Raw genomic sequence first — 15,373 nt, forward strand, 5'->3', positions numbered from 1 at the left:
GTTTGTGTTTGTTTGTGTGTCTATCGACCTGCCAGCGCTTTTGTTTGGTAAGTCTCATCATCTTTCTTTTTAGATATATTTTTCCCACATGGAATGTTTCCCTCTATTATATTCAAAGTATATGGTATCATAGCTAAAAAATTAAGAGACTTTTAAAACATACTCTGAGAAGGTTACTTAGAGACTTGTATTGTACACGCCTAGCGTAAGTGATACTTTGGATTAGCAACGGAGGGTTGCAGGGACACAGTTATTAAGCCAGCAGAAGCAGCACTAGGGAAAGAAGGAAAACAACCAAGGAATTCCTGGATTTATGAAGACTGTAAGAGAATAAGTTGTGAAAAAAACATGGTTTATAGGAAAATGATTGAGAAATTGTACACACATTTAGTGGTAAGAAATGATCAAGATTAAAGGAAAAAAGGGAAGAAACTGGTTCGGAAGAAGAAAAGGGAACGGGAAGGAAAGCAGATTGAAAAATTGGAGACAACCAGAAAAACAAATTATGTCAGAAAACCCTATCACAAAACTGATATTGAAAGAACAACATTTATACCATGTATCAATATATATAAAAGGAAAAATGAGGAATTACTAACTGATGACCAAAAGATATTGGCACATTTGGTAGAGTATTTTAGTGAACTGTTGGATGCTCCACAGCACCCTGGTGAAGAGATTCTAATCCACCCAGAAAAAGATGAGGAGACCATAGCCCCTCCCTTCCAAGGAGAAGCAGACAAAGCAACTGCTCGACAGAACTACTGAACTAATGAAAAACGGCAAAATTGAGTTAAATTGCAGGGTATACAAGATTTTGTGCCTCATCCGGGAAAAGGATGAGTTGCCACACAAATGGAATGTAGCGATAGTGTGTTTGATACACAAGAAAGGAGATATATTGAAATGCAGCAACTACAAAGGCATAACATGCCTAAACATTGCATACGAAGTATTGTCAAATATCCTCTTTAGTAGACACTCATTCGTAGCAGAAAACATTATTGCAAGTTATCAATAGGGATTCAGATCGGGAAAGTTTTAACCTGATATTTACTCTCCAGCAAATAGTAGAAAAGAACAACAAATTTAATGTTAGTGTGCACAACCTTTTCATTGATTTCAACTCTGCATATGACACAATAAATTGGGCTAAGCTCTATGAGACAATGTGGGAATTTTGGATGCACGGAAAGTTGAAGGTAATCTCAAGGCACCCCCAGTGTACCGTGTGAGTGCAGTCTAGGCTATCACCCCAGTTTCCCACACGAACTGGGCTAAGGCAAGGGGATAGACTTTCCTACCTACTCTTCAATTTGGCACTCAAAATTGTTGTGTGTGAATTTCACATCTAGACAAGAGGTATTATGTACTATAAACTTGTACAACTGTTGGGATATGCAGATGTGTTGGACCTAACGAGTATAACATTTAGAGATCTACAAAGTGCATTCTCACCTCTAAAACTGGAGTGCAGAGGAGATATGAGTGCAGAGGAGATGTAATTGAAAATTAATGGAGGAAAGAGCAATTATATGTATAATGGTACAAATGAACCCTTACAGCCAACAGTAGCCCTTGATGGACTGACTTTGGTGTGAGTGAAACGTTTCATTTACCTGGGTCGAAGACAGAAGCAAATGGCAGCAATCTGACTGAGATTATGGCCCACATAAGTGCTTCTAAACAATGTTATTTTGTAATGCTGTGACATTTTAAATCCAAGAGAGACTAAGTGCCGACTCCATAAAACACTGATACATCTAGTACTTACATATGGCTCAGAAACATGAGATGATTGCAAAGCAGGGTGAAAGCAGACAGAGATCATACGAAAGACACACACTGTGGAGAATCTTTGGACCTGTACATGAAAATCGGAGTTGGAGAAGGCAAAGGAATGATGAGCTTCACGACTGTTATAAGGAGGTCAAGTTCATAAAGTTGTGTACGTTGAGAAGGGCTGGACACGTAATACAACTCGATGAGACAGATCCTGCAAGGAAAGCCTGCTGCAGTGGACCTGGAGGCAGAAGAGCAAGAGGATGACCAGGGTTGAGATGGTGTTGAAGAAGACGCGCCCCAAGTTAGTTGCCATACCTGGAGGTCTACAATGAATTCCAGAGAGGATGGCGGTAAATTATTGAGGAGGCCACGTCCCATCCTGGGGTGTAGTGCCAATGGGAGAAGGAGAAGAAGGAGGAGGAGGAGGAGGAGGAGGAGGAGAAGAAGAAGAAGAAGAAGACATACAACTGACAGTGTGGTAATCCTACATAGTCAAGGTTTATGTGGCCTTTTGCGACGGCGGCAGCAGCAGCAGCAACAACAACAACACAGTACAGGAGTGACAAGGTTTTCACCTTTTCCACTCTCTAATGAACAACCTTCATGGAACTTCCTTTCCAGATGAAAATGCGCTCTGAACATGGTTCAACAAGTTCTTTGCTTAAAAACTAGACTATTTCTACAGCCATGGAATTGAAAAGATACTCCAATGTTGGTGGAATGTTTAAATAGTGAAGGAGAATATACCACTGATGACTAAAGTCTATGTTATGTATAGCTGTTGTGTTTATTAAACTGGTGGAAAAACACTAAGATCTTGTAAAGACGTTATGCACCAATCCAAGGTGAAGAACTGACCACCATCTATCAAAGTGAAGCAGACTGTTTTTTTGGTCTGTCACGGTGTAGCGAAGTGAAATGTGTGTATGGCAGTTCTGACCAGCTGGTGTATACAAATGTTTTTATTTGACACCACTTCAGTGACTTGCGTGTCGATCATGGGGAGGACTCACTCCCCTCCCCCACCAAAACAAATACACACAGTCCAGAGCAAAGAAAATCCTTCACCCAGCCACGAACTGAACCTCGGCCACTGAGACCGAGAGATGGCAACATTCAGCACAAGAACACGAGCTGCTGACTGCCGCTACGCAGTGCTAACAGTTTATGGTTGTAAGCGACAAACTGTCGCAAATCTTGCCAAATAAACTGGTTTTCAATAGAAGAAATGATCCATTGTTGAGAAAAATGTGCCATGTTAAAGTTTTGTGATCATAGTTTAATTTTTCGAGGTCAGTCTCAAACTTTAAAAACCACCCCTCACCTATCACAAAAGAAGGACAACACACAAAGAGAAAAACAGCAAAGCAAAAAGTTGTGTGGTTGCAATATTCACTGAACTGCATGCAAGAGCCATCTGGGGCCATATGATCCCACTACTTTGAGTCATAACAAGCAAGGGCCTAAGGCAAGCATGAAGAATTCAATTTCTAAAATGATATAAATGAGTTAAAAGAAAGAAAAAGAAAGGGGGGAGGGGAGTAGGGAGGGAGACAAAATAGAAGTTCCAAGTTTTTTATATGAAGGCACCCACTCTCCATGCACATTTTTTATAATTTGTGAAACAGTTATACTTACCGTGGCCTCAGCCAGTTTAAGGTCTTGGGGATTGACTTCACTTCAAGGAGCGGTTGTTCTTTCTGTACAATGGTCAAATTGTATTTGGAAACAAAATAATCTTCATAGGATGAGACATCTGGAGAGGGAAATGGTGTCTGAGGTGACATGTCCTCACACACTTTTGTTACAATATACAACTGCAAAATAGAAAAAAATGTGCATAAATAAAACCATTATATGAAAATATCGAAACATAAAAGCTTCTCTGCTTTGATATATAAGTAAAAGACTGCACAAGGGAGTCAATGTGTAGATACTTCCTCATACAAATCATACCCTGTAACTGCTACAATCTAATACTGCAAACTCAATTGGTAACCGTATCTCATTTCCGAAACAATGTTTCCCAATGCAGATCAAGTCGACCGTTCTCCATGCTGTCCACACAGTTACTGACTGAGGCAGGAAATATTAACTGTGACATGGAAAATGTATGTACAACTACAGTTGCCATCTGGTGCCAGATTAGTCATCAATAAACTTGTGATTAAGTGGCTGAAGAAAAAAAAAAAAAAAAAAACGGTTTCAAATAAGTTACACTGGTAGTCAAGCACAATGAAGCTACCTATGCACAAGTTTCTCCCATTCAAGAATTATTGATGAAACAATGGTAGTTCCACATTATTTAAAGATCTATGAGAAGTGACTATACAAAGAAGCATAGTGCAGACATATTAAATGAGGTATTACATGTACAAATTCCATCTAGGACTGTTTAAGGCAATATTTGTACACTGAGGTGACAAAAGTCATGGGATACCTCCTAATATCATATCAGACCACCTCCTGCCCGGCACAGTGCAGCAATTCGACATGGCAACGACTCAACAAGTCATTGGAAGTCCCCTGCAGAAATATTGAGCCATGTTGCCTCTATAGCCATCCATAATTAAAAATGTTGCCAGTGCAGAATTTGGTGCACAAACTGACCTATCAATTGTGTCCCAAAATGTTTGACCGGATTCACGTTGCACAAGCTGGGTGGCCAAATCATTCACTCAAATTAGCCAGAATGTTCTTCAAACCAATTGTGAACGATTGTGGCCCAGTGACTTGGCACACTGTTATCCATAAAAATTTCATCACGAAGTCCATAAATGGCTGCAAATGGTCTCTAAGTAGCTGTACATAACCATTTCCAGTCAACGAACAATTTAGTTGAATGAGAGGACCCAGACCATTCCATATAAACACAGCCCACACCATTACGGAACCACCACCAGCTTGCACAGTGTCTTGTTGACAACTTGTGTCCATGGCTTCATAGGGTCTGCACCACACTCTAACCCTACTACCAGCTCTTATCAACTGAAGCTGGGTCTGATCTGACCAGGCCACGGTTTTTCAGTCATCTAGGGTTCAACCAATACAGTCAGAGAGGAGCTGCAGGCGATGTCGTGCTGTTAGCAAAGGCACTCGCATCGGTCGTCTACTGCCGTAGCCCATTATCACCAAATTTCACCACACTGTCCTGACGGATACGTTCGTTGTACATCCCACATTGACACATTGATTACTTCAGTTATTTCATGCAGTGGTGCTTCTCTGTTAGCTCTGACAATTCTACACAGATGACACAGTTCTCGGTCACTAAGTGAAGGCCATCAGCCACTGCGTTGTCAGTGATGAGTGGTAACGCCTGAAATTTGGTACTCTCGGCACACTCCTTACACTGTGGATCACTGAATATTTAATTCCCTAACAGTTTCTGACATGGAATGTCCCACGGATTTATCTCCAACCACCATTTCGCATTCAAAGTATGTTAATTCCTGTCCTGGGGCCACAATCACTTCGGAAACTGTTTCACGCGCATCACTTGAGTATAAATGAAAATGCCATCGATGCAATGCCCTTTTACACCTCGCATATGCGATACTACCGTCATCTGTATATGTACGTATCACTATCCCGTGACTTTTGTCACCTCAGTGTACAGCTCATATACATTATCAATAATTTTTACAAATTTTCTATACAAAATCTTTTAATTGTCTAGATTGCAAACAATGTACAACACTAAATTTGGTAATTAATTTTGGTTGTTCACACAACCATCCTCCGATCTGAAAGAACAGGTAGAAACAGAAAATTGTTTCAGGTAAAATTGATTAAATAGTTTTCGAGGACATTCATATCCCAATGTAAAGTAACATGCAAAAAGTAACTGCATACCAATCCTCCTTTCTTTCTTTTTTTCCATTATCCCCTTCCCTCCCCCTCCAAGAATGTAATTCCAGAAGGCCATTTACATAAATTTTACCTAAAGCAATTTTCTGTTTCTGCTGCTTCTCTCATTTGGAAAATACTAAGATAACTTTTCCCATTTCTTGATACTGACAGGTATTACAAATTACATACATTTACCATTAAATAGCATTATAGTAAGTTAGTAGACACTGCAAGCTGTTTACAGTATGACAGATATTGACTTCGTTGTGGTTTCATCAACTCAACTGGGTTGACAAGGACAATACACCTATACTGAACTATTCGCTATTGTGTGTTCCAAATTTCCGAACGCTGCCAAGGATTTGTGTAAAATCATTGCCAGGGACTTTAGTGCTGGATTCAGTTCTTGTTACTATTTGTTTGCTTCCTTATAAGCATAAAATTTATGTCACAATTCCTTCCAAAAGATATGCGTCATTCTGAAACTACATACGTGAATAGCTATCCTCTTTTGCATCACTAGAGGACCGTGCTCCCACACCTATTGATGTCAATGTCCTATAACTCAATTTTTGAAAACTGTAAATGGCAAACTACAACTACAACTTGAAGCTTTTCACACAAATTTATTGGCCGACTGACCATAGCATCACCCTGTTCCTTCAAATGGCTCTGAGCACTATGGGACTTAACGTCTGAGTTCATCAGTCCCCTAGAACTTATAACTACATAAACCTAACTAACCTAAGGACAGCACACACATCCATGCCCGAGGCAGGATTCGAACCTGCAACCGCAGTAGCAGCGCAGTTCCGGTCTGAAGTGCCTAGAACCGCTCGGCCACAGCGGCCGGTGTCTATCGGCTGTTAAACCTGTGTATGTTTAGGGACCTTTAAAAATTCAAAAAGATGAAAACAGTAAAATTCAATGCTAGCAAAGTCTTCAGATTAGCATAAATGTCATGCACTTCAGAACGATCAATCACTTAGCTGTTAGAGTCCAATCAGTGCAGTAATATGACATTCACAACTACTCATCATTCCAACAATCAACTTCTCACAGAATCAATACCTTTTTTGTTGTATATAAAGCTACACCATCAGTTTGTGTGACGGTTGCACCATCTTCAATGCAGTGCAATAAACAGGGGATTCACAGCTGAATGTTAACTATCAAAAAGCAGCAAATAAGCACTGATGTTCTGAGCTGCTAATCTTATGATGAATGCCGACTGGCTCTTCGGCAGGCCACAAAGAGTGTGAATACCTGGTGAATAAAGCTATCTAGATCATTTAATGTATTTCTTTTACTTATAATGGTGTTTTGGTTACTGCCATATAATGGTGCTTTAGTTACTGCCATCAGCAAGTCAAAACATGTAACTTCTAAAACAGTGTTCAGAGCTAGGTATCAAAAGATCTAGGCCCAAGTAATAAGCATAGGTTTTGTTGATAGAGACACTCAACATTGTTTCACAAGTTCTAAGTTACGGTCTAGTGATGGCAATAGCCAAAATTGTGTTATAAAGAAAGAAATATAATAAGCAATCTAGATGACTTCGTGTACAAAATATCCACAATAAATATAGATTCCTTTCAGACATTTATTTACTTTATTAATAAGTGTGAATATTAGTGTAAAACAAGATAACTAACTAGAGATAATCATGTGAAATAACATGTAACATCATCATATGCCATTCTGCAGTCTCAATTGAAAGTAAATTTTATGTATCAGATTGTCACGGAAATATTACCGGTGTTGGTGGCAGCCCACGATACCACGGTGCAACAACAGCATGGTGATAAATACTATAGTCTTCAATAGGGACAGATCGCTGCTCGAGAGATCTGCGAGCAATAGGCTCAATCTTCTTGTAAGTTTCCATCACATTCCAGTCTATATCATATGCTATTTGATCTGAGAAAGCAGAAAAATAAACTTAAGATTACACCTTAATTTTAAGACAGAGTAGCCTTAATGCAAGGTACTGAAGTGCATGATACATAAACATCAGTAATTTATTTTTCAAAGGATCATTTTACAATTATATACGACACATCAGATTAATACAAGGAAAAATGTCAGTCATACATACAGATGTATGAACATACATGTGTTTAATGAGGAGGGGACAAGACAGGAGGTTGACGCGGTATTGTTGTAGGAACCATCTTGAAATTTGCCTGAAGTGGTTTAAGAAAACCACAGAAAACTTAAATCAGGATGTCTGGACAGAGAATGAACCTCCATTGTCCCAAATCTGGAACAAACTGTGTGTATATCAAAGAACATTGAACAACTGGGACCACCTGAACAAGGCAGAGCTGTTGTTAAGATCTCATATTCGGGAGGATGGCTTTCATCTGTCTGGTCACCCTTACTTAGGTTTTCCTGAATCATTTCAAGCAAATGCCATGGAGCTAGCTTCATCAAATCTATGGCCAACCACCTGTCCTATCCTCATAAGAGCATAATTATATATTCCATACTTGTGTATTCTGTGTGTACGTACACTATGCGATCAAAAGTATCCGGACACCCCCAAAAACATACGTTTTTCGTATTAGGTGCATTGTGCTGCTACCTACTGCCAGGTACTTTCCATATCAGCGACTTCAGTAGTCATTAGACATGTGACCTCAGTAGTCATTAGACATCGTGAGAGAGCAGAATGGGACGTGTCGCAGAACTCACGAACTTTGAACGTGGTCAGGTGTCACTTGTGTCATACGTCTCTACGCGAGATTTCCACACTCCTAAACATCCCTAGATCCACTGTTTCCAATGTGATAGTGAAGTGAAAATGTGAAGGGACACGTACAGCACAAAAGTGTACATGCCAACCTCGTCTGTTGACTGACAGAGGCCGCCAACAATTGAAGAGGGTCGTATTGTGTAATAGGCAGACATCTATCCAGACCATCACACAGGAATTCCAAACTTCATGAGGATCCACAGCATGTACTATGATGGTTAGGCGGAGGGGGGTGAGGAAACTTTGATTTCATGGTCGAGCGGCTGGTCATAAGCGACACTTCATGCTGATAAATGCCAAACGATGCCTCACTTGGTGTAAGAAGCATAAACATTGGACAATTGAACAGTGGAAAAATGTTGTGTGGAGTGACGATTCACAGATACAATGTGGCAATCTGATGGCAGGGTGTGGATATGGTGAATGCCCGATGAACATCATCTGCCAGCGTGTGTAGCGCCAACAGTAAAATTCGGAGGCGGTGGTCTTATGGTGTGGTTGTGTTTTTCATGGAGGGGGCTTGCACCCCTTGTTGTTTTGCATGGTGCTATCACAGCACAGGCCTACATTGACGTTTTAAGCACCTTCTTGCTTCCCACTGTTGAAGAGTAATTCGGGGATGGCGATTGCTTCTTTCAACATGATCGAGCACCTGTTCATAATGCACGGCCTGTGGCGGAGTGGTTACATGACAATAACATCGCTGTAATGGACTGGCCTGCACAGAGTCGTGACCTGAAACATATAGAACATTTTTGGCATGTTTTGGAACACTGATTTCGCACCAGGCCTCACCGACCGACATCGATACCTCTTCTCAGTGCAGCACTCCGTGAAGAATTGGCTGCCATTCCCGAAGACACATTCCAGCACCTGACTGAACGTATGCCTGTGAGAGTAGAAGCTGTCATCAAGGCTAAGGGTGGGCCAACAACATAATGAATTCCAGCATTACCAATGAAGGGCGCCACGAACTTTTAAGTCATTTTCAGCCAGGTGTTCGGATACTTTTGATCACATAGTGTATGTATATTTTGAGCAATTTATTTCCACATTATTATTATTATTATTATGACAAAACTTGTCTTAGTACTATGAAAGGATAGATTGTTACTCAACACCTAGTGAAGATACTGAGTCACAGATAGGCACAACAAAAAGACTGTTACACAAGTGAGCTTTCAGTCAAAAAGGCCTTCATCCAAATTACACAACACACACACACACACACACACACACACACACACACACACACACACACACAAAACCACTGTCTCTAGCTGCTGAGGTGAGTTTCGGCAGCCAGAGACAATAGTCATGTGTGCGCGGGTTGAGTTTGCGTGAATAAATGAATTTGTGTATGCTGTCTAATTTGGATGAAGGCCTTTTTGGCTGAAAGCTTACTTGACCAACAGTCTTTTTTGTTGTGCCTATCTGCGACTCAGTGTCTCCAAAATGTGGTGAGTAGCAATCCATCCTTTTCACGATAGACATAAATCCTATATCACTGTGAGATGATTGCTGGATGGATGTATAAATAAATAAATAAATAATAAAATTCAGCCTTGTGTTTTTACAAATGCATCATCTCAGTTGGTTGTACATAATGTACAGTTCTTTTATATTTGTATGTCATTGGAGCAGGTAAACTTATCAAAATGGAAAATAATTACATGCTAGTCCCTTCATTGCACACTACACCATATACTTCCTGCTGACTTTACAATCACCATCATACTGCAATTCCTCAGTAACTTCTCCACTGTGCAATGAAAATGCCTCAGCTGGATCTCGTTTGTGCAGAAATTAATGAATAGTAAGCTTGCTTAGTGTTGGTGTGCAGTTATAAGACCTGACAACTGAATGACACCACAGAGCTGCCAGTAGTCTAATGTACGAGTGTATACCATTTGTCACGATTATTTTTGTACATGAATATTGTACGATTATTGTTACTGTTAATTTTGTTGTTGCTGTGACTGGTGCTGCTCCCGTCAGAGGAAATAGCACATGCTTTGGGCAATGATGCCGAAGACTGAGACAATTACATGGAAACAAAAGAACTCAGATTATCAGATGATAATTTCACAAATATCAGCATACAATGTGATGGTGAAGTTTAATTACTTCATCACAATATCCGTACCTGATGAGATATGGAAACACTATGAACAGGCTTTATCAATGACTAGCTGTGAAATATGGCACTGCCAGGGTATTTATTTACTGCTGTGTCAAAGGCTTCCTACATGTGGAATTTATTTACAAAGCTTAATCATGTAGAGGTGGCCATGCGAAAAGCTACTGACACTAAGGCCCATGCCCACAACATGCAGCAGCTGGCCTTGTGATTTTGTTTGCGATCATGGCATAAAGTAAGATAACCAGGAATTGTACACAGTTAAAGCAAAATGGTAAACTGTTAGGAATAAGTGGGATTCGGGGTATAAAAACTCATTCGCCTGAACCTCTTGCTGTCAAAATTTCCACTTTCACGTTGTTATGTTCGAAAGAACAAACTGTAAGCCTCTGTGAGTGAAGGGTTCAGTGACGTTAGATAATGCATGAAGCTTGAGGTCAGAGTTACAGTGTGCCTTTCTTTCAGAAGGACTTTTCGTGAGCAAATTAAAGCCACTGTTCTCGAGCCACAGCAAGTCTCACCTCATCATCTTCGTGTTCTGGTGTATTCAGAAAACTGAACAGTTTTATAGACATTTTTATTCATATACAAAACAAAATGAAATGAGTAGGCTCTACAATCATGAAGCAAACTTAATAAATTTATTTTTCCTATCAAAGAATATAAATAAAACTTTTCTATAGAAAGAGCAAAGGAACATAATTAAGTTTTTAACGTGAAGCAAAATCAGTAAATCCACATATCCTAGCCAAATGCTCTGTTAGTTGGTATTTATAAATACTATCCTGCTTAATTCTGTCTGTGACATAAACTTTCAAAAATACATCTGTCACTGAGTTAAAAACAATTAACAGTGCCATCTGCTGGTTCTTTGGTGTACTACACAGTCATGATTAAACACCCACACTATTAAGTTCAGTAGAAGATTTTAGATGAAACTTCATATTACTTTCTCCATGATATGACTTCGACAAAATAAAGCCTAAACGTTGCCCCCAACCTATGCTGAAGTTACCTGTGAAAACCCCATGAAAATTTGGTAGTTTTGGAGATTACTCTGTTTAAACAGACAGACAGAACATTTTTACAATTCTATTATTATTATTATTATTATTATTATTATTATTATTATTAATATGATAGAAAGTACTATGTACATACACGTAAAAACAATAGTGGAAATTCCTGGATGGAACAGTACGTAAAATAAGGGAAAGGCAACCACTCACCTGCAGTGGACGGACATGTGGAGCATAGAAACAAGGAAAAGAAAACAATATTCACACTAGCTTTCAAGCCCTTGCTCTGTTTGTAGTAAGAGTCCACACACACACACACACACACACACACACACACACACACACACACACACACACACCCATGGCCATGGAGAAATAGTCTTGCTGTGGAAATGACAGTATGTACACACATTTAATATATTCAAAGCAGTCTCGAGTAGAAACAGGAAAGGATATGCCAAGCACAAATCACATATCAGTCATATGCAACTATGACTGAAATGGGCACTTGACCACCGACACTGGATGTTGGCACAGTGGCAGAGCACTGCATAGTCTGCACAGTCATGTGGACCTCCATGGGTCCAGTGGATTTTGTGCAAGGCATTACGACAGCAAAAGTATCGTACACTGGTCGCAGACCGTGTACACACCTTCGCGACTATCACGTTTCCCAATGGCAGTGGCAGATTTCAACAAGATAATGTGCCGTGTCATAAGGCCAATAGTGTGATGGACTGGTTTGAGGAACACAATGCTGAGTTCCAACTGATGCGATGGCCACCCAATTCACCAGATCTGAACCCTATAGAATACATCTGGGATGTGACAATGTGGCATCAGAGCTCGTGGCTCCCCTCCCCACGATTTATGGGAATTAAGTGATTTGTGTGTGCGACTTACCGAGGCTTCATTGCTTCCAAGACACAATGCGCTGTCACTGTCATCCGTGTTAAAGGTGGACATATCGGCTATTACGTAGGTGGTCATAATGTTCTAGCTGATCAGAGTATGTGTATGACCACACTCACAGAAAATGTTTCAGTTACAAATATAAAAATGATATTCAGCCTTTATGGAGACTTCAGTACTTGTAAACAAGGACAACCGAAAGAGTAATGTGGACACAGATGTTATTGTTGGACATAAATGAAATGTAGCCATTTTTCTTTCTCCTGTGTTGTGTGATGCTTTTTGTGTAACATGTTCACCTGTGATAAGAATACTTGTTACCCAAAGGACACTAACTGCATCAAAATGGATAAACAAATCAAAATCTCTTCATCCTGTGAGGTGACTGCCAGAAATTCTTCAGCTCTTTTACTTTCTTACCTGGCTTCTTTCTGCTATCCTTGTCACTTTTTCAATCATGCAAGGAGCCACAAACATGTTGTACCACAACCTAATTTCAAAATGGATGGAGCCTGATTTTTATATTTAAAACTAGTCTGTGAATCTGGTATTTGCGAACTCAAACTTTGTGTGAGTACTGCCCAGAGGGTTTGCAACTAATATGCGCCCTCTATGTTTGCCTCGACTAAAACAGCTCCCTCGCATTCCTTCAACACCCACTTGTGGCCCGTATTATCCCCGATTCCACGTAATGGAGCTTAATCAAATCGCAAGCAAATTCTGAGTTAATATTATTGTTCTCGCTTTTGCTCGGTTTGTAGAAATCAGTTTATTTTACAGCCATGAACTGCTCTATAGAGCCACTCATCTCAGTCTTCAGACTCGCTCATAAGCTCATCACAACAGTGTCACATTCTCTCAGCCACAAGGTGCAATGCGACAAGAGCCGGCGAAAGACATATGGTGCAGGAAGTCTGCTGTGCTCATCAGGCTTGCTGACAACAGAGTGTTGTTTACCATAGTGCTATGGTGATTTAGGAACCAGGTTTTAAATTGTAAGACATATCCAGGGGCAGATGTGGACTCTGACCACAATCTATTGGTTATGAACTGTAGATTAAAACTAAAGAACCTGCAAAAAGGTGGTAATTTAAGGAGATGGGACCTGGATAAACTGAAAGAACCAGAGGTTGTACAGAATTTCAGGGAAAGCATAAGGGAACAATTGCCAGGAATGGGGGAAAGAAATACAGTAGAAGAAGAATGGGTAGCTCTGAGGGATAAAGTAGTGAAGGCAGCAGAGGATCAAGTAGGTAAAAAGACGAGGGCTAGTAGAACTCCTTGGGTAACAGAAGAAATATTGAACTTAATTGACGAAAGGAAAAAAATATAAAAATGCAGTAAATGAAGCAGGCAAAAAGGAATACAAACGTCTCAAAAATTAGATCGACAGGAAGTGCAAAATGGCTAAGCAGGGATGGCTATAGGACAAATGTAAGGATGTAGAGGCTTAAGATAGATACTGCCTACAGGAAAATTAAAGAGACCTTTGGAGAAAAGAGAACCACTTGTATGAATATCAAGAGCTCAGATGGAAACCCAGTTCTAAGCAAAGAAGGGAAAGCAGAAAGGTGGAATGAGTATATAGAGGGTCTATACAAGGGCGATGCACTTGAGGACAATATTATGGAAATGGAAGAGGATGTAGATGAAGATGAAATGGGAGATACGATACTGCGTGAAGAGATTGACAGAGCACTGAAAGACCTGAGTCGAAACAAGGTCCCGGGAGTAGACAACATTCCATTAGAACTACTGATGGCCTTGGGAGAGCCAGTCCTGACAAAACTCTACCATCTGGTGAGCAAGATGTATGAGACAGGCGAAATGCCCTCAGACTTCAAGAAGAATATAATAATTCCAATCCCAAAGAAAGCAGGTGTTGACAGATGTGAAAATTACTGAACTATCAGTTTAATAAGTCACAGCTGCAAAATACTAACATGAATTCTTTACAGACGAATGGAAAAACTAGTAGAAGCCGACCTCGGGGAAAATCAGTTTGGATTCCGTAGAAATATTGGAACACGTGAGGCAATACTGACCTTACGACTTATCTTAGAAGAAAGATTAAGGAAAGGCAAACCTACGTTTCTAGCATTTGTAGACTTAGAGAAAGCTTTTGACAATATCAACTGGAATACTCTCTTTCAAATTATAAAGGTGGCAGGGGTAAAATACAGGGAGCGAAAGGCTATTTACAATTTGTATAGAAAGCAGATGGCAGTTATACGAGTCGAGGGGAATGAAAGGGAAGCAGTGGTTGGAAGGGAGTGAGACAGGGTTATAGCCTATCCCCCATGTTATTCAATCTGTATATTGAGCAAGCAGTAAAGGAAACAAAAGAAAAATTCGGAGTAGGTATTAAAATCCATGGAGAAGAAATAAAAACTTTGAGGTTCACCAATGACATTGTAATTCTGTCAGAGACAGCAAAGGACTTGGAAGAGCAGTTCAACGGAATGGACAGTGTCTTAAAAGGAGGATATAAGATGAACATCAACAAAAGCAAAACGAGAATAATGGAATGTAGTCAAATTAAGTCGGGTGATACTAAGGGAATTAGATTAGGAAATGAGACACTTAAAGTAGTAAAGGGGTTTTGCTATTTGGGGAGCAAAATAACTGATGATGGTTGAAGTAGAAAGGATATAAAATGTAGACTGGCAATGGGAAGGAAAGTGTTTCTGAAGAAGAGAAATTTGTTAACATCGAGTATAGATTTAAATGTCAGGAAGTCGTTTCTAAAAGTATTTGTATGGAGTGTAGCCATGTATGGAAGTGAAACATGGACAATAAATAGTTTGGACAAGAAGAGAATAGAAGCTTACGAAATGTGGTGCTACAGAAGAATGTTGAAGATTAGGTGGGTAGATCACGTAACTAATGAGGAAGTATTGAATAGGA

General features: G+C 39.9%; 1 protein-coding gene across 2 annotated transcripts in view; it reads right to left on the reverse strand.

Moving 5' to 3' along the window:
- LOC126106471 (endoribonuclease Dicer-like) overlaps window positions 1-15,373 on the reverse strand; it is a 292,820-nt gene that overhangs the window by 61,565 nt on the left and 215,882 nt on the right. For both annotated transcript variants that reach the window (XM_049912758.1, XM_049912757.1), the window contains 2 exons: window positions 7,394-7,557; window positions 3,424-3,602 (listed from right to left, as the gene is read on the reverse strand). In XM_049912758.1, coding sequence (XP_049768715.1) covers window positions 3,424-3,602; window positions 7,394-7,557 — 343 coding nt within the window. The remainder of the gene's footprint in view (window positions 1-3,423; window positions 3,603-7,393; window positions 7,558-15,373) is intronic.

The sequence above is a fragment of the Schistocerca cancellata genome, chromosome 10, assembly GCF_023864275.1.
Source record: "Schistocerca cancellata isolate TAMUIC-IGC-003103 chromosome 10, iqSchCanc2.1, whole genome shotgun sequence".
NCBI classification, from domain to species: Eukaryota; Metazoa; Arthropoda; class Insecta; order Orthoptera; family Acrididae; genus Schistocerca; species Schistocerca cancellata.